The 24926-nt window shown below is 35.7% G+C and overlaps 1 protein-coding gene across 8 annotated transcripts in view; it reads right to left on the bottom strand.

The window, feature by feature from the left end:
- LOC145660847 (NEDD8 ultimate buster 1-like) overlaps positions 1–24926 on the bottom strand; it is a 405125-nt gene that overhangs the window by 190315 nt on the left and 189884 nt on the right. For all 8 annotated transcript variants that reach the window (XM_081726271.1, XM_081726294.1, XM_081726280.1 and 5 more), the window contains one exon: positions 14786–14881. In XM_081726271.1, coding sequence (XP_081582397.1) covers positions 14786–14881 — 96 coding nt within the window. The remainder of the gene's footprint in view (positions 1–14785; positions 14882–24926) is intronic.

Below are 24926 nucleotides of genomic sequence, written 5' to 3'. Positions count from 1 at the left end.
GAGAAAATATTGTTTGACTGACTAAAAATTAACCTATACCGTGAAAATGTATATATAGCAAGTTTGGGAAAGAACGGGTAGAATTATGGCACGTTTAAGGTCGAAACTCTTGAAATTTTTCACTTTCACTTTCTAATCTTCTCTTTCGAACGTTTGTATATATAACAATAACTAAAGAAGTTTTGTCGCTTTTTCCACCCACCAACTTTGAACATCGATGTCACCTACGACGTACCTCCAAGATCAAAAATAGTCCTCATCAGCATCGACGACCTTCTGACAAAGTTCTGGAGGGCCATGCATTCCATCGCGGTAGAGCTTCGTGAACCGTGAAGCGAAGAAGATATCAAATGCATTTTGCACCTCTACTGTATTTTTGTTAAGAATGAAATGAAAGTAAAAAAGTGTATTATGTTTGAAAAACTTAATGAAGAAAAACAGTTTGAATGTTGTATAATAGAGGTACCTTTGCAAAAAATATGTATTATTTGTGTGTATAGGACGCCCGACAGTAACATTGAAATGTTTGTCAATAAGATAGATAAAATTTTGGCGTATTTTCATGTTAAAAAATACTTTCCAATTATTGTAGGTGATTTGAATGTAAATTTTCTAAGTGAAAAACTCAATGAAAGCTTTGAATCTTTACTTCAAACATACAACTTAAATCCCACAATTAAATTACCTACAAGAATAACAAAAAAACTCAGTATCTAACATTGACCAGACTTTAGTAAATCCATTAGTCATGAATTATGATTCAGAAGTTATAAATACAGGTTTTTCAGATCATGAAGCACAAATTGTAAAAGTAAACATTTTAAAACAAACACCTGCAACTATAGAGAAACCCAATGAAACACCTATAATAACGAGATGTTTTAGTTTAAATAATATTAATTATTTGGTTTATTTGCTTAGCTTGGAGACGTGGGATGATATTTATGAACTAACCGACGTGAATGACGTATATGAGAAAATATATGATACTGTAAAACATAGTTTTGAAGTAGCATTTCCAATAAAAAATAATTTTAGTAAAATAAAGAAGAAAAAATAAAATGGATTACACCTGAAATCTTAAAAGCAAACATGGTAAACATACAACTAAATAAAACTAGAAAGCGTTACCCTACCGGGATGAATGAATTAATTTACAGACAACACAAAACTAGTTATAAAAAATTGTTGAAGATAGCGAAACCATATTATAACAGTAGGAGAATTCTTCAGTCACACAATAAAACAAAGGCAATGTGGAAAATAATCAAAGAGCTCAACATGCAAATACGTAGTACCTGTAGGGTTGGCGTGAAAGGCCAAGTTGTTAGTGCCAGATGTGGAGTTGGCAAACACGGCTATGTGATTAACGCCACTTAGTTGAACTGTTTAGAAAAAAACATTTGAAGATCTGTTGTTAGTAACGAGATATGATATGTTGTGTTTGGGTACAGAGAAATGTTGAGTCTGTAGTTAATAATTTGTGGATTTATCAGAGGTATCGTTGTATCAGTGATTTGAGAAGTTAATCGAGTTGTGTAGAATTAATTAATTGTAGTAGGATATTATACACAACGCACGGATTGGTTTTGGGCTCACCAATATGAATTGATTTATCGTAGAGAATTTAGAAGTTATTATGTTGTTAATAAAGAAGAAGCGATTATAACCGTACAAGATTATTATTTTTATTATTTAACAATTGGCGACGAGTATTTGTGACAGAACCCACAAAGTTAAACGATGGCAGAAAACAAATTGGTACCATATTTTGAGCCATTAGATACTGATGAACCCGACGTTGAAACCTACATTGAACGGTATGAGCAGTATTGTCTAGCAAATGATGTACCATCGCACAAAAAAGTATGCATATTATTATCTTTGATTGGAGGCTCGGTTTATAAAATCCTGAAGGAGCTAGCAGCTCCACGCAAAGCACCTGAATTGGATTATGAAACCATTAAGGATCTTTTGATAAAGCACTTCCAGCACACATCGAACTTCATAGTCGAGAGATATAAATTTCATAATATGAAACAAGAACATGGCCAACAATTTCAGGACTATATTCTACAGCTAAAGAAACAAGCAAATCGTTGTAAATTTGGAGCCTTCCGAGAAGACGCATTGAGGGATCAAATAGTATGTGGTATCGCCAGTGAAGTTGCACGAAAGAAGATGCTTTCAGTGTCTGATTTGACTATGCATTCTGCTATAGATATAGCAAATCAGGTAGAATTGCTTGAAAAAGAAGTCACCATATTTTATAACACAGACACACGATTGGGACAAATACGAAATCCAGCAAATCGTTGCATTTCCAATAAAAACAATTTTTGCAGTAATTCATCACGGCAGACATACGGTTGTGCGGCATGTGGAAGACAACATCCCATACACCAGTGTCCAGCGCGAGATGCACGATGTAGAAGTTGTAATGCATACCATCACTTTGCTAAGTGTTGTCCAAAAAGAAAAATGTACTCCTCAAACAAAGAAGTTAATGAGATACCAATTGTGGAAGACAAACACATGGAGGATCGAAATTTGTTTAGTGAAGAAGAAACTCGACAAGCTTTGGATAATTTTGCTATGGATCCAGCAGAAATAAAAGAAGAAAATTGCTATATTATGGACGATTTTATAATAAACACTCTACATAATAGCAAGTCAGAACGACGGATGCCCGAAAAGGAAAGCAGACAATATCAGTTGGTCACGAGAATTGCTGAAGTAGATTATGAACAGAAGTTTAGCAATGTTCGTTATAATCAACATCGGATGAAGCCGGAATACAGATGCCTTCAGTGCATTCCTACAGAGGCACCAGGAATATGTAATCAAGAACAAATGAACGGTATTTCTCAGGACAGGACAGAATTCAGGGTAGCTGAATACGAATATACAGGTTCTTCGCAAGACAAGAAAGGTTTCAATTATGTAGATCAGACGGGGCAAAGTCAAATATGGAACAGGCAGCCAATAGAAGAAAAAGCAAAAGGTTGGGTTGTGAATCAGGAAGTAGCTTTGGAATCGGAAAAGATAGAAGAGTCGAATATATGGTTGTTGGCAGGTGAAAGAGAAGATAGCAGCTATAATCTTAAAAAGAAGAAAATGGAAGGTAAATTTGGTAGAGACTACACTCTATGGAAGGAACTGATATCGATGACAGGAAGATGGCACAAAAAAGGGGTCACAGGACGGAATGAAGCTGAAGACCGTCCAAAGGCAGATGAAATGAAGAAAGATTGTGGAAACCAGAGATTCAGTAGTGAAATCACAGGTAGAAAAGAAGAAAGTGCTGAGACTGATGAATTAGAAGAAAAAGACCATGCAAAGGCAGACGAAGTGAAGAAGAATTGTGTGGAAACCGGAGAGTCAGTAGTGTTGATGTCTCGAAGAGAAGTAGTAAAAAAAAAAAAAAAAAAAAAAAAAAAGGAAGGGAGAATGTTGTAGGGTTGGCGTGAAAGGCCAAGTTGTTAGTGCCAGATGTGGAGTTGGCAAACACGGCTATGTGATTAACGCCACTTAGTTGAACTGTTTAGAAAAAAACATTTGAAGATCTGTTGTTAGTAACGAGATATGATATGTTGTGTTTGGGTACAGAGAAATGTTGAGTCTGTAGTTAATAATTTGTGGATTTATCAGAGGTATCGTTGTATCAGTGATTTGAGAAGTTAATCGAGTTGTGTAGAATTAATTAATTGTAGTAGGATATTATACACAACGCACGGATTGGTTTTGGGCTCACCAATATGAATTGATTTATCGTAGAGAATTTAGAAGTTATTATGTTGTTAATAAAGAAGAAGCGATTATAACCGTACAAGATTATTATTTTTATTATTTAACAGTACCCATATAAATAGCATAATTTATGAGGGCGTGAACATGACAAATCCAAAGGACATAGCAACGTCTTTTAATAAATATTTCACAAATGTAGGGCAAACTCTTATTAAAAACAAAGGAACTAGTAAAACTAACTTATCGGAACTTAAAATTAAAAAAATGTGATAAATCTATATTCTTGAAACCAGTAACAGAGAATCATCATAACAAAACAAATGAAAAATTCGAATTCGGCTGGGTCGGACGAATTATCTAACAATTTAGTAAAAAGTTGTTACAAGTATTTAGTTAAACCATTATGTTATCTCTCAAATATTTCAATCGCCACAGGAACCTTTCCTCATAAACTAAAGATGGCTAAAGTTAAACCTTTGCACAAAAAAGGTAAACGCAATGAAAGAGAAAACTATAGACCGATATCATTGCTACCCATTATAGGTAAAATTCTGGAAAAAATAATGTTCAATCGAGTTATGGATTTCATTAATAAATATTCTATTATATCCAACACACAACATGGTTTCTTGAAAGGTAAATCTACTGAGACTGCAATTTTTCATTTTCTAGAAAACTGCAGAAAATTACTGGATGAGAAAAAAATATCTATAGGAATATTTTTAGATCTAACAAAAGCCTTCGATTTAGTAAATCATCATATATTGCTAGAAAAACTTAGTTGCTATGGTATTACAGGCTTAGCAAATAAATGGTTTGAATCATACCTTAAAGATCGGAAACAAGTAACTGAAATCACAGGAATAGTTAAAAATAAAATTCAAAAATGTGTGTCAAGTGAAGAAATTATTAATCGTAGAGTACCACAAGGATCAATTCTAGGACCACTTCTCCTTCTTCTTTATATAAATGATCTTTCTGAAAGTATTAATAGTTCATGTGTGACTTTATATGCAGATGATACAAACATAATAGTTAATGGGAAAGATGAATGCGAATTAGCTTCAAACTGCCAAACGGCAATGAACCAACTTTCAAGTTGGATGAATAAAAATGACCTAATCATTAATGTTAATAAAACATGTGCTTTAAATTTTAACAATGGTAAAAGTAATCAAGCCAATGCAATAATAAAAATAAATAATAAAACAGTTAAATATGTAGAAACTGCTACCTTTCTCGTAGTTAAAATATCTAATAATTTCAACTGGGAACCACATATAGAACATATAAGAAGTAAGCTAAGCAAACTATGCTATGCAATTAGTTGTGTAAGAGATAAGATTAATATAAAAACAGCTAAGTGTATATATTACTCAAATTTTCATTCTACAATAAAATATGGCTTGATGTTCTGGGGAAATGCACCTAAAAGTATTGCTATCTTTAGGCTACAGAAGAAAGTAGTAAGAATACTTGCAGGAGTAAAATGGAACTCTTCTTGCAGAAATATTTTTAAGGAACTTGGAATAATGACTCTTCCCTCAATGTATTTGTTCGAAATATTAATGTATTTGAAAAAACATAGTAGTGAATTTATTGTTAACAAAGACATTCACAGTTATAACACAAGAAGTAAAGACGACATTCACTTGCATGCACATAGGACAAATATATACAATAAATCAGTTACGCACAAAGGTACTCTATTATACAATCTACTTCCATCATGTATAAAAAATCAGGTCTCTGTCAATAGTTTAAATCCAAACTTAAAAGGTACTTGATAGAACAGTGCTTTTACTCGGTTGAAGAATATGTAGAAAATAATTCGTATACGTAATATTAAATGTATAGTAAGTAAATTAGTGAAACCATAAGAATCTATATGTAATAATAGTATGTATGTTTATGTATACTGGTATATATATAAATGACATGTCCAATTTCGTTGTATGACGATGAACGGATGCAATAAATTATGATTATTTATGATTGTGACTGGGGTTTGAACTGGCGTCCTCTAAGGTGATTGCTCAACGAATGGAACAGGTGATAATTGGACGGTGCAATGTCCGGGGAGTATGGCGGATGCAAGTGTTTCCCATCCAAGGCGCAGAATGGTGTCTCGGGTCATCCTAGCCACGTGGGACTTGGCGTTGTCCTGTAACAGGAAAACCCCTTTCCGATTCAGAAGTGCTGGCTCCAGAGTTTTGAGTTTTTCTTGAACACGGCTCAACTGCTGACAGCACACAGTTGCATTGATGCTCTGACCAGCTGGTAGCAATTCCCGATGTACGATGCCGCGAGCAGTCCACCAAACACACAGGGGGACCTTCTTCTGGTGCACTGCTGCCTTCGGCTGTTTTGGAACCGGTTCATGGGATGCTCACCAATGATGACAGCGCCGTGGAACTTCGTACAGGACCCCCTTTTCATCACCATGTCCAGAAATGGTTCCTTTCTTAGACGAGACAGCAAAGAATCACAGGGTCTGCTCGCCTTGCCTTCTAGCCCAGGGTCACATCATGTAGGACCCATCGACCCAACTTGTAGTGCTTCCCAAGTTGACGGAGGTGCTGCCGAATGGTTTTTCCACTCACACTGAATTGTAGTCGCAGTTTCTCGCATGTCTTGCAACTTTTATCTTCAATTGCTGCCTGAAGATTTTCATTTCGTACATGTATTGATCTTCCGGCACGTGGTGCGTCTTTGAGTGTTTCGTCACCGTCCTTTAACTTGTTAAAACACCGCTGCACTGTCTGCGTAGTCACGACACCCTCACCAAAGGCCTGGCATATCTTTCGCCCCGAGGCTTTGACCCCAGTTTGAACTCGTACAGCATACACACCCTTATGTGGAGGTCCCATGTTCACTCTGTCCTTATGCAACTTCACGGTGTAACTGAACTGCCACAACCAGGTAGTATGTTGGATATACCCACACCAACAACTGACCTTCGCTTTATCTCCATTCGTATTCAACTCACGGTGTGAGGGCCAATCGAATACAAACCTCCACAAAAAGAGACAGAACTTTCTTGGTTAACTTAATATATATATATAGGGTGTCCGGTGAGGAAAGTCAAAGATTTTGGGAGGTGATAAGGGAGATCATTCTTAGCAAAATTGCTTATGTGAACATAGGGTCTATTTCCCCTCGTTCCGGAGATAGGGTGAGAGTAACTTTTTTGCCTCTTGCACTTGCCGATTTTCGTTTGAAACATTTTAGCACACCCTGTAGTTGGGGTTATGTTACATATTATACCTTGTTTGAAAGCTAATGAAACATGCTTGCAGATGGTATACAGATTGTTCCAGTACTGCATACAAAAGGGAAATAGCGGAAGGAAATTTTTCGAATTTCCCTATAAAATTCCCTTGGATTCTTCTGGAGTGGAAACACAGTCACTAGAGGAATAGTATCTGATTAGGTGAAAATGATACTGTATACCAAAGATCACGTGAGGTGTCAATTTTTTAGCTTCATTAGAAGCCTTTAAAACAACATTCTTTATAACTCCTTACTCTAATAACGTAACAATGTTCCAACTTTCCATAGATGACAATGGTTAGAAATATTAATAAACGAATGTTTTTATGCAAAACTGGAGATACAATACTATTCCCTAACATATGAAAGCTCGACATTTGTATGCGGGAACACTAATTACAGTTTTGAACAACAGATGGCAGTGAAACAAAACCCACTTGAATTAAAGTTTTCGTACAACATATTACACCAGAATGTCTATTCCAATAGGATTGTCGAAAACATAAATAATTACTTCTAATACATAAACAATAATGTATACAGAAAGAGACGTACCCTACTAGCGTCTACCTTCAACGTAATTATTTAATTATTTTGCGTGTGCAGCAAATGTTCAAAGATATCACATCCTCGTCAATGCACTTTGTAGTGCGCGTCAGTACATGCAGTGTTGTCCGATGGATGTCTTGTCGACGCTCGTTGACAGTGTTGAATGCCTCTAGAATGATCTGAATTAACTCTTCTCGTGAGTTGGCCTTTCGTCTGTATATAATGTCCTTCAACCATCCCCATAAGCAAAAATCCAAAGGTGTAAGATCTGGGGAGTGGGGCGGCCAGTGAATAATTGACCTCCGTCCTCCCGACCCATCCACCGATGAGGAAACTTGGAGTCAATATATTGACATACAGCTTGTGTTGCATGAGAGGGAGTCCCGTCGTGCTGGAAGCACATGGACGCCCGAGTTTGAAAAGTCACATTTTCCAGTAGTACTGGTAGTTCATGATACAGAAAATGCAAATAATATTCACCGGTCAAACGCTGGGGCAGAAAAAAGGGACCAATGGTCTGATCACAGATAATCCCCGCCCAAACATTTAAAGAAAATCGTTACTCCAACAATGCCAATTGCGGGTGTTGTTTATCTCATTCCTTGTGAAAGTGGCCTCATCGGTGAACAAGATAAACGGCAAAACATTAGGATGCACCTGTACCCATTGGGAGAAACCAACATGTAGTTCACTGTCTCCTGGTTGGAGATAAGTGTGTTCCAAGAACCGGTTAACCGGTTTCGGTTCGGTTTGGGAACGGTTCGGTTCGGTTTGGGAAAGGTTCTGTTCGGTTTGGGAATGGTTCGGTTCGGTTTGGAAACGGTTCTGTTTGTAAAGTGTTCGGTTCGGTTTGTAGAATGGTTCGGTTCGGTTTAACAACTGTTGGGCTCTTTTTGAGGACTGTTTTGTTCGGTTTCAGTTCAATATTTGAAATCGACAGAAATGCAGTTTGCATTATTAGCAACAGTCCACCCGGACATTATAATAAGGGTGAATGTTACGTTTTTCGGTATAACTTTATTCAGATTAAAATTATTTCGATATTACTGAAACAATTTAGGGGTCGTACTTGTGTGGGTACTTTTACTAATGCTTTGGATTTTGGAATAAAACTCTTAATATCAGTTGGATGACAACTTTATGGCATGGGCGGATTTAGGAGATACCGTGGTAGGGGTGGCAGTTACTTGAAGGGTGGATGCTATTCCAGGAGAAGCTAGTTTAGAATGAAACATTAAATTCGTCTTAAAACGAATGGGGGGGAGGGCATGATTTACACCTGTATATGGAATATATCGTGGTGTAATATTATTAGGTAACCAAGAAAATTTATGCTGTTTCTGAGAACAGTTACTTTTGTCGCGTTAGTGTAGTCAAATTGATTCTGATGACGTTACACAGTATGGCGCTAAATTCGTTGTACAAAAACAGAGGGGTGATTCCTGAGAAAAAAAAGTTCCAGTACACATAGGACGAAAAGCGTGTCGTTTACGTGTTATAGGCTGCCGAAAGCGTGGGAAAACACACTTTAGAGTTAAATATTGCACAAACTACTGATTGTAGACGTGATGTGGCATGATATCCTAACCTGCTCTATCCAAATTTGCAGTTTTCAGATTTGTGCAATGGCGGCACAAGGAATTTCCTGATATTTTATGACGTAAATTGAGTGTACAACATGTAAAGGACATTTCACTGGCTGGAAATAATACTACGTGGCAGGTCAGTACTCATACACGAAGATAAAAGATGGCGGATGGAGTAAAAATTACTGTGTGGTTGCATACCTCCTCAAAAAGTACTAGTAAAGTCGTTGTACAAGAACTCACTGGAAACTTTACGTTTCTAGAATGTAAAAATACGCACGGCACAAGCCGATAAGTAGCAGAAAATAAAGAAATTCCGATTCCAGATCTGCTCATATTAATGATATCGCAACGCTTTTGAGAACACATCTACCTTTACAACTACAGTAATTGAACAAGAACTACAGACAAATAAAGAACGCGTAATAATAATAATAATAATAATAATAATAATAATAATAATAATAATACACATAACTGTTTTAGCACATTCATTTCGATCAGTACATCACACAAATGCGACTACAGTACGTTTTTTTTCAATCAATGTTCTAAACTGACGGGTGTGAAACAAAATATTCCTTCCATTCACGGTATTTGTACGTACTGTAACAGGGGCCGATATTTCTGAATCCAAATCGTATAACGGGACTGCATACAGAAGGTAGTTGTAGGGAGCAAGGTACAGAGGGGAGTCTTTATTTACATGGAAAAAGGATGGTTGTCAGAACGGACACTGCAAAAGGTGTTCAAAGTTTCAACCCACCACTTCAATGCAAAGGTTCCAGCGGCGTCGAAGGGAAAGACGCTGCGAACGCGTTGAAACACTTCTGCCGTTTCCTGAATGCTCCACGCTGCAGCAACAATTCGAGCAACCAAATCTTCCTCTGATTGCACAGGCGTCGCGCCGATTAGTTGTTTGATATGACCCCAGAAAAAGAAATCTAAGTGGTTAAGGTCGGATGAGCGAGGTGGCCAAGATACCGGTCCTTCTCTGCCGTCCATTTGTTCGGAAAGGATGCGTTGCGACAATTTCGCACCTCCACAGCAAATGTGCTGGACCACTGTTGTGCATAAACCACATGTTTCGATGAACAGCTAGTGGAACAGTCTCTAGTAGTTCAGGCAGAATCTCTTTCAAAAATATCCAATACTCCCACCCGGTTAGGCAATGTGGTAGTAGGTACGGTCTGATGAGAATTATCAACGATTCATGCCCACACATTCACAGAACTGCGTTCCTGATGGGCACGAGTTGACATTCCATATGGGTTTGCCTCAGACCACAAATGTTGAGTGTAAGTGTTCATCACTCCATCATGGGAAAACATAGCTTTATCTTTGAAGAGAATACGAGACACGAAGCGGGATATATTAGCATGGTTCGCGTAACCACTGGACAAACTTCCGCCTACGTGCATGGCGTGTAATGCATGCACCCTTTGGACATGGAAAGAGTACATCTAATTTTTTGTGAAGCATGTTCCAAAAATGCCGATGATGGGTGTTAATTTTAGCAGTTACTACCCGTGTGCTGGTGGACGGTTTTCTCTGATCTCAAGCAAGAATTTCCTTCTCAAAAGTCACAGTCCATACGGTTCTGTTTCGTCCAGCATTGGGCCTGTGTGCTTCCAGCAATCCTGTTTCTTGTAATCTTCGATCTACACCTGAAAACGTTGCGTGGTGTAGAATTCTAAGATTAGGAAACTGTTGTCTGTACACCGTTGTGCCACACGGCCATTATAGTCCGCTTTCCCGTATGCCAGATCAATGTCTGCCAATTTGAATTGAATTTCTCTTTATTTCAGCGGGCGAGGTTCAGCCGAGGCTGCTCTGCCACCTAACTCTTGTCATCATTACAAAGAAAGAAAAAAACAAAGACACAAATAAGATACAAGATACAAATAACAACATAACATGGTACATTCAATAATACTAAGGATAAACAAAACACTCAGTAAATGTGTATATATATATATATATATATATATATATATATATATATATATATATATATATATATATATATATATATATATATATATATATATATATATATAAAACTAATACTGTTACTCCAATTCCATACCAATTACAGTCCAATTTCATACTGTAGTAAACCTTTCATGTGTGCCAATGCTTTGTCTCTGAACTCTAAATAATAATGTTTGGAGTGATGATTTAAATGAATTGTACGGTTTGTCAGTGATTGACTTTGGTAGGGAGTTCCAGATTCTTACTGCCGAAACTGAAAATGCCTTCTCAGTTATTTTTCAAGAATGCCGGGGCATATTCAGTTTATTACTTCCTCGGGTATTGTAACGGTGAATTTCTGATCTACATGTTAATTTATGATGCAAGTAAGGTGGTGTTTTATGTGAATTTATTTTGTATAGTAAACAACAGTATCGGATATATCGTCTTTGGGACATGGTTAGGATATTGTTTTCATTAAGTACCGGCAGAATATGCTAAGACTTTCTGTAATTGAGAGAGAAGCGTAAAGAGTATTTCTGTATTTTCTGAATTGCCCTAGTATTTTGAGTGGAGAGACAGCTACCATATATTGAATCGCAATAGTCGAACAGAGGCAAAATGAGAGTGTTAACAAGATATAGTCTTGTTTCTTGCGACAAATAGCCTTTTAATTTATAAAGCTGTCGTAAGATGCGCTTAGCTTTAATACACTGTTCAGAAATGTGTTTACTCCAGCTAAGCCCTTGGTCTATTATTAAGCCTAGATCTTTTACAATTTCTCACGTGTGCACTTCTTTATTAGCTCTGTAATCACACTCGTTGGCCGTATGGTGATGAAATAAAGAGAAATTAAAGTGGGAAATGGTAGATATTTCCTCGCCATTGTGTTCACTGTCCAGAATCGAAGATAGCGAGATTCCAACTTAGTGCAACTCTTCTGTCAGAGAATGATATTCATGTGTACGATTAGCAAACGTACAAAACCTACATCGTGACGGAGAAGATACCACACCCAGAGTCGTAGCTACGGGGGGGAAGGGGAGGGAGCTGGTAGCAAGAGGGCGCCGAACAAGCAATAAGAAAAAAGAAGTGTTGAAAATGAGTAAACGATGTGGTGCCCCGTAAAAGTATTGGCGCCTTATTAAATCAATATTGTTGTCAGTTTGCAAAGAAATAGATTTGTTAAAAATTTTCTTGCTCGCTACGCTCGCAATCCAAACGTTTCAGTAAAACTCACAAGAAGTTTTTACTTATTATTTACAGAAAGTAATTATATAATGATTTGTTAACGATGTGATATACAAGGTGCCAAGTATTGGCTTACATTGTACGTAGGAGCGTTTTCAAAATCAGAAACGGTCAAAGTCTGAAATATGTGTTCGGCGTTTTGATGATGATGAGTCTGGTTAGTTAATCACGCTTTTCTTATAATATTAATCACGACAGTGAGAATGAAAGTATGAAAAATGAGAGAAATGAAGACACACGCAAGCTGCTATTTGAGCGGGAATATTAAAAGTGAAGGTAAACAAGAAGAATAATGACATTTTCGAATTTGAAGAAGTTGTAGAATGGGGGCTTAACAGGTCAGAACTTCACCCAACGAATTTCATCTTTTTCAAAGACTGATCACTACCAGTGATTTTTTTTTTTATTCCGTTGACATATGAAATGCTTCTAATTTGAAAGAATTTATTGGGATCATTTCTCCATCAAGTACTTGTATTGCCAGGATATTTTTTTTTTGTGCATACGTGGTATCTAGTTGTGTGATATTTTTTATCTATCTACATACATACAAAAGATATACAAACATATATATATATATATACTGCAACGAGTACTTTCAGGCTAATGCTATTTTATTCTTTTATTGTACACAAATCTGCTAAATGGTCGTATGTTACGAGTGAGTTAAAGATTAAATTCAGCTTCATGTGGACACAGCTGAATTTGCTTTGACGGTTCGCTTAAGTTTTGGTTAGCCAATAGTAAACGAAACCACGTTTCAAACCCTTTGGGTTTAGTTTGTCAAAGTTCTACGGACAGTTCTGAACGGTATGATTCGGTTCGGTTTGAGAACGGCTCGGTTCGGTTTGTGAACGGTTTAGTTTGGGATCGGTTCGGTTTGATTTCGGTTAACCGTTCCAAACGGTTTAAGTGGCAAACCGAAACCGCGGTTTACGTTTTCAGGAACCGTCCACCCCTAGTTGGAGATGTTGCACTCTTTGGGCATGGAACGGATAAAGCCCTTCTTCTCGCAGTACATCATGTACATACGTACGTGGAAGTACAAGTTGATTAGAAAGTCTCCTAATGGTGGTGGTTGGACTTTGCTGTACAGCCAGAATAACGTTGTCTTCTTGTTGATAAGTTTATTTTGAAGCTCGTTCAGATGTTAGCTTTACTCTGGGAAGCCCACCAGTTTCCCGTAGTTTAGTATACACGTGCAGTATGGACTCTGCGGCAAGGAAATCTTCGTTAGTATTCTTCCACCGCATCCTTGACATTACCATCACAAAACCCGTAGACGTATATCATATCTGCATATTCAGCGTGGGTGTATTCAAACGGCATTCAACTATAAGACTGTCGAACGTCTTTCACAGTATACACACAGGCACTTGGCACTTCCTCACGGTACCGAAACTCCTGTTATCACTTGCACATACGAGACAAAACAACTAATAAATGCCCTTTTAAGTTAATAAGTTGTGATGCGCCGCTTGCAGCAGAAAAATTCAAAAATACTTCGAGGAAATTGGGTATAACAGTGGCAACGTCTCTGTTGGGTGTGCGTGAGACTAGTAAAATGTTTGTGTACATTCGAAGTAATTATTTATTGCAATCCCCAATGCAATGCACATTCCGGTGAAGTATCTTGTACAGAAACTTTAATTCAAGTGGGTTTTGTTTCACTGCCATCTGTTGTTCAGAACTGTAGTTAGTGTTCCCGCATGGAAAGTTGGAACATTGTTATGTTATTAGAGTAAGGAGTTAGATTTTTTTTTTTTTTTTTTTTTTACGGCTTCTAATGAAGCTAGAAATTTGACACGTCATCTGGATCTTTGGTATACAGTATCATTTTTGCCTAATGAGATACTTTTCCTCTAATGACAGTGTTTCCACTCAAGTACAGTGTAAAATTGTTTAAAAAGGGAATTTTATAGGGAATTTCGAAAAATTCCCCTCCGTTATTTCCCTTTTGTATGGAGTATTGGGACAATCTGTATAACATCTTCAAGCTTGTTCCATTAGCTTTCAAACGAGGTACATGTAACAACCCCAAATACAGGGTGCGCTAGAATGTTTCAAACGAAAATAGGCAAGTGCAAGAGGCAAAAACGTTACCCCCACCCCTATCCCCGGAGCGAGGGGAATTAACCCTATGTTCACATAAGCATTTTTGCTTAGAATGACCTCCCCTATCACTTCCCAAAATCTTTGACTTTCCTCACCAGACACCCTGTATATACATATATATATTAATTTTCACACCATCACATTAAATTAATACATTATCATCTAATACGAGTAGTACTTTTCTTGATTTGGACAGAAAGAAGCACTGATGTATAGCAATGTTGTTCTTCACTATAATTTTGATGAATATATTCCAGGAGTTAAATCTATTTTAAAATTAAACTTACTTGGATGTAGTAGCTATGTTTCAGGTAATTTCTACTAGCAAGAAGCTCAGCATCAGCTCTCGTGGACTCAAGTAATTTGTAGTGGGACTCGTATTCCTCAAAAAGAGACATAAAATTAAATATTAATACACGAGTAAAACAAACGAACAAACAACATTTATGATTACAAGTCATATTTTGCCTTTAAACTTGTATTTTGTGTGTGTTAAAGCTTAAGCAAGATTTCAAACCTACAGAACAACAAATAGTCGAGCAAGATAACGTACAGCTAGCTATTCACGATAAATTTGCAATACTGTTCCACTGAGGTCCTAACACTCTTATAGTCGTTTGCGGAATCCCAAACATGCACTTCACTATCTTCATGTGTCTTCTGCTACTACTACTAGTACTGGTACACTTCTGTTCTCAAAAACCTAGACTACCTTCCACAGACTAAAGTTGAACTTAAATACTTACGTGCCTTAAGTCTGCCTTCAAAGGAGATCTATTTCTCGTTCATTCTGTTATGGAGCTACATGAGTATTCTTTATGGCATGTAGAAAACAATCATAAAATATAACAGAAAAGGAGGTATGACAAAAACTGCCATTCTGCATGATTCCACATTCAAGGCTGTACAAGATACATCGGCAACAGAAGAGTAACAGAAACAAACGGAGAGAAATCAAAGTCATGCATTCTTGGTGTAGTTGGTATCGTCACGGAGCTGTGTGCAACTGTTCATTTCGGCATCGATTCGAATCCTGCCTACAAAATTACTTTACTTTTTTTTACACAAAAATCTGCATTTTGTTAACAAGGAGCATCCATGTATGAATGTAAGAAATTTTAGTACACTAAAATATACATATTAAACAAAATTCCCCTTTCCCTTTTCTCTCTAATGTATTTTTGTTTTTAAATATATTCTTAAACAGAAAGCAGTGTGAAAACATGATCATCGTAGAAACTAACTCTGTAGTATTTCGCGTATGACGAATCATCGCAGAAGAAAATAAATGCCTGTTAAATTATATCAATACTAGCAGACGTGTCCGTTCTTTACGGGAAGAATAATGTATAAAAAATACAAAACCGGAAATCTGAATATCGTATTGCATTGTTCCCTTTTCCTTTAAGATTCGAAACTTTTGGGACGCAGTGGCTCAGTAGTAGAGCGTTCACCTCTGGTGCATGGGGTCCTTGGTTTGATCCCAGCTCGCGCCAAGTGAACTTCGTGGTAGACGAACACCGTGTGCGTGTTTTTTCTCGGGGTTCTCTGGTTTCCTCCCAGTTTCTTCAGTCCACCGTTCCATTCATTTCTCATCACCGTTCCCTTTAGCCTAGCCGGTATTACCATGGGACGTAAAACTTAAAAGATTTAATTGCATTTCATTTTTTCGGAATTTTCGAAAAAGCTGAATCACATAATTTTAATAAACATATTTTGTACTGAAGAGCATACGCCCAATTCAAATCAATCCGCATATTGGGTTATTTTCTGATTAAAGAAAGAGAAATCTAATTTAGAAATTCATCCTTTCTTCTTAGTAGCTGAGCTCTTAGAAAACGCTGTAAAATGTATTCCCTTACTTTTAATTATCAGCTTATAGCCCGCATTTCACACCTTCACGTTAAGCGAATCTTCTGATCGCCCATTTTCTAAATAAAGAAAGGGCATTTTGGATATTATAAAAATAACACTCTTTCAACTTTTAGGAGCGGGATATCTAGAAACACTAAACACTTATTTCATTATTTTTAATTAAGAGATTATTTACCGAATTTTATAGCTGCACTTAAAATTATCTTTACATTCAGAACTTCCAGAATAAAGAAAATAAAGGGAAATTTGCATATACTAAAAAATAAATGAAATCTTTCAGTTTAACGTCCAATGATTATGATTTCCAGCTAAGGGAGACGATGATTACAGCAAGTGAATGATGGAAGAGTTGGTGGAATGAGTAAGTGGAGGGAAACGGGAGTAACCCGAGAAAATCCACTTACACGATGTCGTCCACGACAAACTTCCTAGACCGGGGATCAAGCAAGGGACAATTTGCACATAGAAATGAGCAACATAGGAGCGGAAGTTTGTGAGACAATGAAACATTTCATTACTTTTAACTAAGAGCCTATAGGCGAATTTCACACCTCCAACTTACGCAGATTTTTACATTTGACACTTTCTGAGTAAAGGAAAATAAATTTGAATATTATAGGAACGATACTCCTTTCCCCTTTAGAAGTGCAGTTCCTGGAAATGCTCAAATACATCATTTTTTTTTTTTTAATTGAGTTTCACCTCTCCAAATTCAGAGGTTCGTGAGATATCCAATTCTTGGCAGATAGCTTTTTACCCCCTAAAGCCCCCTTATGATACATATTTCAATAAATCCTCCTTATCATATCTTTGATTTCGTGAGAAAACGAGCATTCTGTCCAAATTTCAAGTTTCTATCTATGGTATGGCTTGACTAGTGTTGTGAAGGCCTGAGAAAAAACGGAAAATTTGGGAAAAATTGAAATTTTCGAATACTTTACTACATTATGCTTTTAAAATGAAAACTATTTTATATTTACTAGTTCACAGTTAAGATCACTGAGTACTTATGTCTCTTGTATTAGAATAGGGAAATTTTGTACCAACAAACACATGTACACCACTCATCTAAAGTTTTTAAAGTTAGTACCGTGATAGAATGGAGTTATGGCTACAAAATATACTAAAATATAATCCTAGTTAGCTTAATTAATATAGAGGCATACCAACTATCTTAAGCAATCTTATGAAGTTCACGCTTTATGGCAGGGAAGTGTTACAATAACGGGTCCAGAATCATTTTAATTAATACTACTATGTTAAAGACATATTATATATATATATATATATATATATATATATATATATATATATATATATATATATATATAAAATGGAGATAAGTATCTTCTTTGTGCTGTGTAAAATTTTCGGAAATTTTGAATCCATTAGAAAAAAAATCTTTGGTTCGGAAATATTGGCAATACTGGAAAATATAATTTAAAAACTATTTCTTCACCTGATGCTAATCTGAGTTGCTGTAACGTGTCTGCAGCATATATACAATGCATTTCACTAGCAGAAAAAATACTTAAAGCAACAGGTCTTAATTTTGCTTAGTTTTCTGATTTCTGGTAAAAATCTCTCTTTATTATTTGTATATATTTCAAACTCAAAAAAAAAAAAAAAAAAAGATGATCTTATTTATACATACAGACGTACATCGCACAAGTGGGTAAATTTGAGCAGCGAGAAATTCATCAAAGAATTTAACATGTGAAACATCCGGTCATTTTTATTAAAGACTAGCAAAATACCCGTTCTTCGCACGGAGAGAATACGTTTCATTTCGGATATAAAACGCACCAAAACTGTCACCAATAAACTTACGGACCCCAAAAACTACGAATTTGACAATAGTATTGGTCATTTTCAATTCCTTCTACATGTCACCCTGCCATTTTAGGAATACCAATCGTGGCTGAATGGCATCGGAATTGATTTAAATGGCATCGGAAGTGTCACTATTCATCTCAGCGACCACGAAACCTGAAGATTGGACACGAATAAGGCTATTTCCGATCATTTTTATATATCTACCAGTTCTCCCTTCCCCAAGTTGCGGTGACGCATTTGGCTTTAAACCGTATCCGAAGTGCCACTGTTCATCAAGGATTCGACACTAACAATCGGCCACTTGACATATATAGCCGCCGTCTTTCCTACAATTTGCACCTAAAAAAATAAAGAAAATAAATAAATAAATGTATGTATGTATGTATGTATGTATGTATGTATGTATGTATGTATGTATGTATGTATGTATGTATGTATGTATGTATGTATGTATGTATGTATGTATGTATGTATGTATGTATGTATGTATGTATGTATGTATGTATGTATGTATGTATGTATGTATGTATGTATGTATGTATGTATGTATGTATGTATGTATGTATGTATGTATGTATGTATGTATGTATGTATGTATGTATGTATGTATGTATGTATGTATGTATGTATGTATGTATGTATGTATGTATGTATGTATGTATGTATGTATGTATGTATGTATGTATGTATGTATGTATGTATGTATGTATGTATGTATGTATGTATGTATGTATGTATGTATGTATGTATGTATGTATGTATGTATGTATGTATGTATGTATGTATGTATGTATGTATGTATGTATGTATGTATGTATGTATGTATGTATGTATGTATGTATGTATGTATGTATGTATGTATGTATGTATGTATGTATGTATGTATGTATGTATGTATGTATGTATGTATGTATGTATGTATGTATGTATGTATGTATGTATGTATGTATGTATGTATGTATGTATGTATGTATGTATGTATGTATGTATGTATGTATGTATGTATGTATGTATGTATGTATGTATGTATGTATGTATGTATGTATGTATGTATGTATGTATGTATGTATGTATGTATGTATGTATGTATGTATGTATGTATGTATGTATGTATGTATGTATGTATGTATGTATGTATGTATGTATGTATGTATGTATGTATGTATGTATGTATGTATGTATGTATGTATGTATGTATGTATGTATGTATGTATGTATGTATGTATGTATGTATGTATGTATGTATGTATGTATGTATGTATGTATGTATGTATGTATGTATGTATGTATGTATGTATGTATGTATGTATGTATGTATGTATGTATGTATGTATGTATGTATGTATGTATGTATGTATGTATGTATGTATGTATGTATGTATGTATGTATGTATGTATGTATGTATGTATGTATGTATGTATGTATGTATGTATGTATGTATGTATGTATGTATGTATGTATGTATGTATGTATGTATGTATGTATGTATGTATGTATGTATGTATGTATGTATGTATGTATGTATGTATGTATGTATGTATGTATGTATGTATGTATGTATGTATGTATGTATGTATGTATGTATGTATGTATGTATGTATGTATGTATGTATGTATGTATGTATGTATGTATGTATGTATGTATGTATGTATGTATGTATGTATGTATGTATGTATGTATGTATGTATGTATGTATGTATGTATGTATGTATGTATGTATGTATGTATGTATGTATGTATGTATGTATGTATGTATGTATGTATGTATGTATGTATGTATGTATGTATGTATGTATGTATGTATGTATGTATGTATGTATGTATGTATGTATGTATGTATGTATGTATGTATGTATGTATGTATGTATGTATGTATGTATGTATGTATGTATGTATGTATGTATGTATGTATGTATGTATGTATGTATGTATGTATGTATGTATGTATGTATGTATGTATGTATGTATGTATGTATGTATGTATGTATGTATGTATGTATGTATGTATGTATGTATGTATGTATGTATGTATGTATGTATGTATGTATGTATGTATGTATGTATGTATGTATGTATGTATGTATGTATGTATGTATGTATGTATGTATGTATGTATGTATGTATGTATGTATGTATGTATGTATGTATGTATGTATGTATGTATGTATGTATGTATGTATGTATGTATGTATGTATGTATGTATGTATGTATGTATGTATGTATGTATGTATGTATGTATGTATGTATGTATGTATGTATGTATGTATGTATGTATGTATGTATGTATGTATGTATGTATGTATGTATGTATGTATGTATGTATGTATGTATGTATGTATGTATGTATGTATGTATGTATGTATGTATGTATGTATGTATGTATGTATGTATGTATGTATGTATGTATGTATGTATGTATGTATGTATGTATGTATGTATGTATGTATGTATGTATGTATGTATGTATGTATGTATGTATGTATGTATGTATGTATGTATGTATGTATGTATGTATGTATGTATGTATGTATGTATGTATGTATGTATGTATGTATGTATGTATGTATGTATGAATGTATGTATGTATGTATGTATGTATGTATGTATGTATGTATGAATGTATGTATGTATGTATGTATGTATGTATGTATGTATGTATGAATGTATGTATGTATGTATGTATGTATGTATGTATGTATGTATGTATGTATGTAATAATTAAATAAGCCTATATTAATTGCTGTAGAGCACGTTCAATCAATTCAGTGTAAGTTGGTAATTAAATGTGCAAATGTTCTTAGGAAGACACTCCAAAAGTGCGGTGTATGCTTGTCGTACGAATGTCATGTATCAGGTTACACGCCTCACTTGCTTCATTTTTTCTGATCCTCACACACGTTGTTAGTGTCTGTCTGAGCAAACTGAAAACTCAGGTATCATTACCTAACTGAATTCAAATTTACTGCACTTTCAGTTGGCAAAATGCTAACTTCTCCAAGTTACTGCCCTTCCTCAACAGATACGCTCCTGCCCATTGCTCTACTTCCAAAGTCACGGCTTTAAACAACCACCATGCTACCCCAGTTATTAAACTACATGACAAGGATTTTCCACACTTTCCCAACAAACCAGGGCATTTTATATCTACATTGTCTGGCAACCAGTCGAAACGGTGGTGCCATAAGTACAGCAACTTCCTGAAGCAAGAAGATAAACAATGATCTTCCAACCATGGCTACCAGTGACTGTCTCCAGGACGAAGAGTCTGTTAATGCATCAGAACTGTCCAATTCAAATGCTGTATTCATATCGCTGTTAGCACAAATGGCCGGTGAAAATTTTAATTTTTTAAAAAAGAGAAAGACAAACAAAATAAGTGCTATGTCTGTATTTTCAGTAAGACCTGAACTTCCCCACCTGTACGAGTGTTAATATACAAGAGGTAGACTCGATGAATGAATAGGGAGTACGGTGGCTTAATGGTAGAGCGCTTTCCTTTGCTGGTGGGGTCACTGGTTCGGTCCCGGCAAAGTAAGTTTGTAGTACACAACATCATGTTCGTAGGTTTTCTCTGGTACTACCGTTTCCTTCCAAATTTGTGAGTTTCCACCATTCATTTGCCTTAGTTATTGTCTCTCTTAGCCTAACAGGCAGAATCGTTGGACGTTAAACTGAAAGATTTAATTTCATTTTCCACGAAAGAATAATGCTCAACGTATGTGTAGTTCCCCAGACATGAAGACCATACTAAAACGTAAACAAAACCTTATAACATAGAATGTCCTAAGTTTGAAGTGATTTGGCAGGTACAAGAACAGGTGTTCATTCTTTCTTAAGAGGTAAGACCTTAAAAATCTTGTATTACGTAATACAACTATTTTGCTTCGTTAATGATATCATTATAAGCGATTATCCCTTGTGTTTATAAATGTCTTGTCTGTTTAGTGGCTTACAAGGAAAATCCTTTTTATGTACTTTGTTTATATTTTACTTGTTTACACAAACAGTTTCCATAAAAACAATTCCTCCTGTTACAGCAAGAACGTGTATTTCTTTAAATATAAACGCCACTTCCAGTGCTAGTAATTGCTCTCTATTACGTACTTTATCAACACAACATCGAGCTTTGAAAGAAGTTCTGACACCGGAATTTGACTTCTTACCTCAATAAAATGCTTATGTCAATTTCGGCTCTAGGAACAGGGGTATTGCCATTTTACGTAAATGAGGTACAGATGTTACAAACGTTCCTCTGTCTTCGAGACAGGAAATCAGTATAACTTGCAGCGATATTACTGACATTAAAATATATTCCCCATCGTGCTCTTATAATAGATCTGCACGTGAAAACTTTTTCAACTATAAAATTTTAACCGTTATTTTCTATTGTTCCGTATACCAATATACTTGCTGGAGAATTTAATGTGACATGTCGTGCAACAGATACATTATGAACTCCTCGTCCCTCCCCTGCACTCAGCAATTACTTTTCTCATTAAAACTAAAAGATAACTGGCTACGCAATAGGCAGGATCTTCAGTTTACTTTTAAAACTAGTAATATGTGTAGCAGATTGGATTGCAGGTATCATCATCATAGGTATTCTGCCCTTACTGGCAGGTCACTTGCAGCAGCTGAGAAGCTTCCATGCTCCACGGTCCTCCGCTAACCTCTTTGTCTTCACGTATGATCTTTCTGTTTTTCTATCATCCATTACTTGTAGTCTCCTTCGCCCTCTGCCTCTTTCCCACCATCATACCCTCTAGGACGTCACTCATGATACAATTTCTTCTTAGGCAGTGTCCCAACCAGTTTCTCTTCTTCTTAACAATATCTAAAAGTGTTCTTTTCTCCCCAACCATTTCTAACACCACTCATTCGTTTTCCGCTCGACCCAACTAATTCTTTCCATCCTTCTCCACACCCACATTTCGAATGCTTCCAGTCGTTTTTCATCGCTTTTACGTAATGTCCACGTTTCCGCCCCATACAGTACAACACTCCACACGAAGCATTTTATGAGTCTTTTTCTCAACTCTCTATTCAAGGTCCCACAAAAGAGACTTTTCTTCCTCCTAAATGCTTCTTTCGCCATTCCTATCCTTGCTTTTATTTCACGTTCGCACTTCATGTCATTACTAAGAATACTATCCAGATATCAAAAACTATTTACTTGTTCTATTTGCTCCCCTCCCGCTTTTATATTTGACACAGATCTCTTCGTTCCAATCACCATGGTTTTTGTCTTTCTAACATTTATTTTTTTTCCATATTTTTCAAAGCCCATCCTCAGGTTTTCTAACAATTTATTGATTTCCTTTTCAGATTCTGCAACAAGCGCCATATCGTCTGCAAATCTTATGCATCTAATCATTCTATCTCCTACCGAAATGCCGTCATCATCATGTAAACTCTTTTTTCACTATTTCTTCTAGATAGACATTAAATAGTGTTAACGAGAGGCAGCATCCTTGTCGAGGTGAACTCCCCTTCCAATTGCACTCTCTTCCGTCAGTTCTTTTCCTATCCTAACACTTGCTTGTTGGTTCATGAATAAGTTTCTTATGAGTCTTCGATCTTTCCATTCCAACCCTATCTTCTTCAGAACTCCCAACAACAATTCCCAATTCACGCGGTCAAAAACCTTTTCTAGATTGATAAATACAACATACACCTCTTTCCCTTTTTCTATAAATCTTTCACCGATCGCCCTTAATAATCCCAATAATTTATATATATATATGCCCAATAATTTAATTTTACCTGTCACTGATATTCATTCACAGATTGTTCCGTTTAATGATCATGCAGATGTGCTTGCAAACATTCTTTCGGTGTTTCCTTGACATTTTGCAAAACTCTGTGGAAACTCAATAATTGATTCCTTTATGATACAAAAATAAAATTCCTATTTCGCAATAAATGGGAACATTGATTAGGCCAACATCAATATGATCTCATACTTATAGCTGGTGGGTAAAATATGCGAAGCCTAAAATACTAAGTTATTTATTTTTCATTAATTTTTTTATTTTTTATTATTATTATTTTTTTTTAATGGCAAGGTGCGGGAAGTGAACACAAACAGCGTGAACCTTAGCTTATGTGTATAGAGCCCTTCGAGAGCTGTGGATCCTGCCCAACTCCCTGCAAAATATAATTGTCATTCATAAAACTAAGGCATGGATAAAATAAATTCCTGCTACTTCTGTACGAAAGTATGATCCTATCTTGCCACAAGGTGCATGTCTAAACGATGAACATATTACTTTTTACCATTACATCTCTCCACATAAACGTCGAGTTGACAAGATTATTGACGTATTGCATCACGATAAAAAGACTTACGTCATGCCCCGACATTCAACGAATTTTTGTTGATCACTATACCCAGATGTATGCTAAACCTGAGGTACATGACTCTCGGTATCGGGATTACTTGAATATGCAACTCTTAGTATTATTGGAGGCCGAAAATAATTCCCTAATGACGTCCACTGCGGAAACTGAAATCCTACATCCGCTTACCCAGTTTTCTGGTAATTTAGTCCTCTAATCCCAGTCATCTAGTCTCTAGCACTGGAAGTGATGGATTAACATTGGGACATAATTAGGGTTGAAAACCTGTCACTATACAATGAACTCTATACCACTCCTTACTTCCTTCAAACGACGATCATCTTATTAACAAGTCTTCTGATAAAAAGGATGTCA

This window comes from Thermobia domestica, chromosome 1, assembly GCF_964235325.1.
Source record: "Thermobia domestica chromosome 1, izTheDome1.hap1.1, whole genome shotgun sequence".
NCBI classification, from domain to species: Eukaryota; Metazoa; Arthropoda; class Insecta; order Zygentoma; family Lepismatidae; genus Thermobia; species Thermobia domestica.
The sequence above is the reverse complement of the archived record's forward strand: the minus strand, read 5'-3'. Positions and strand labels throughout refer to the sequence as shown.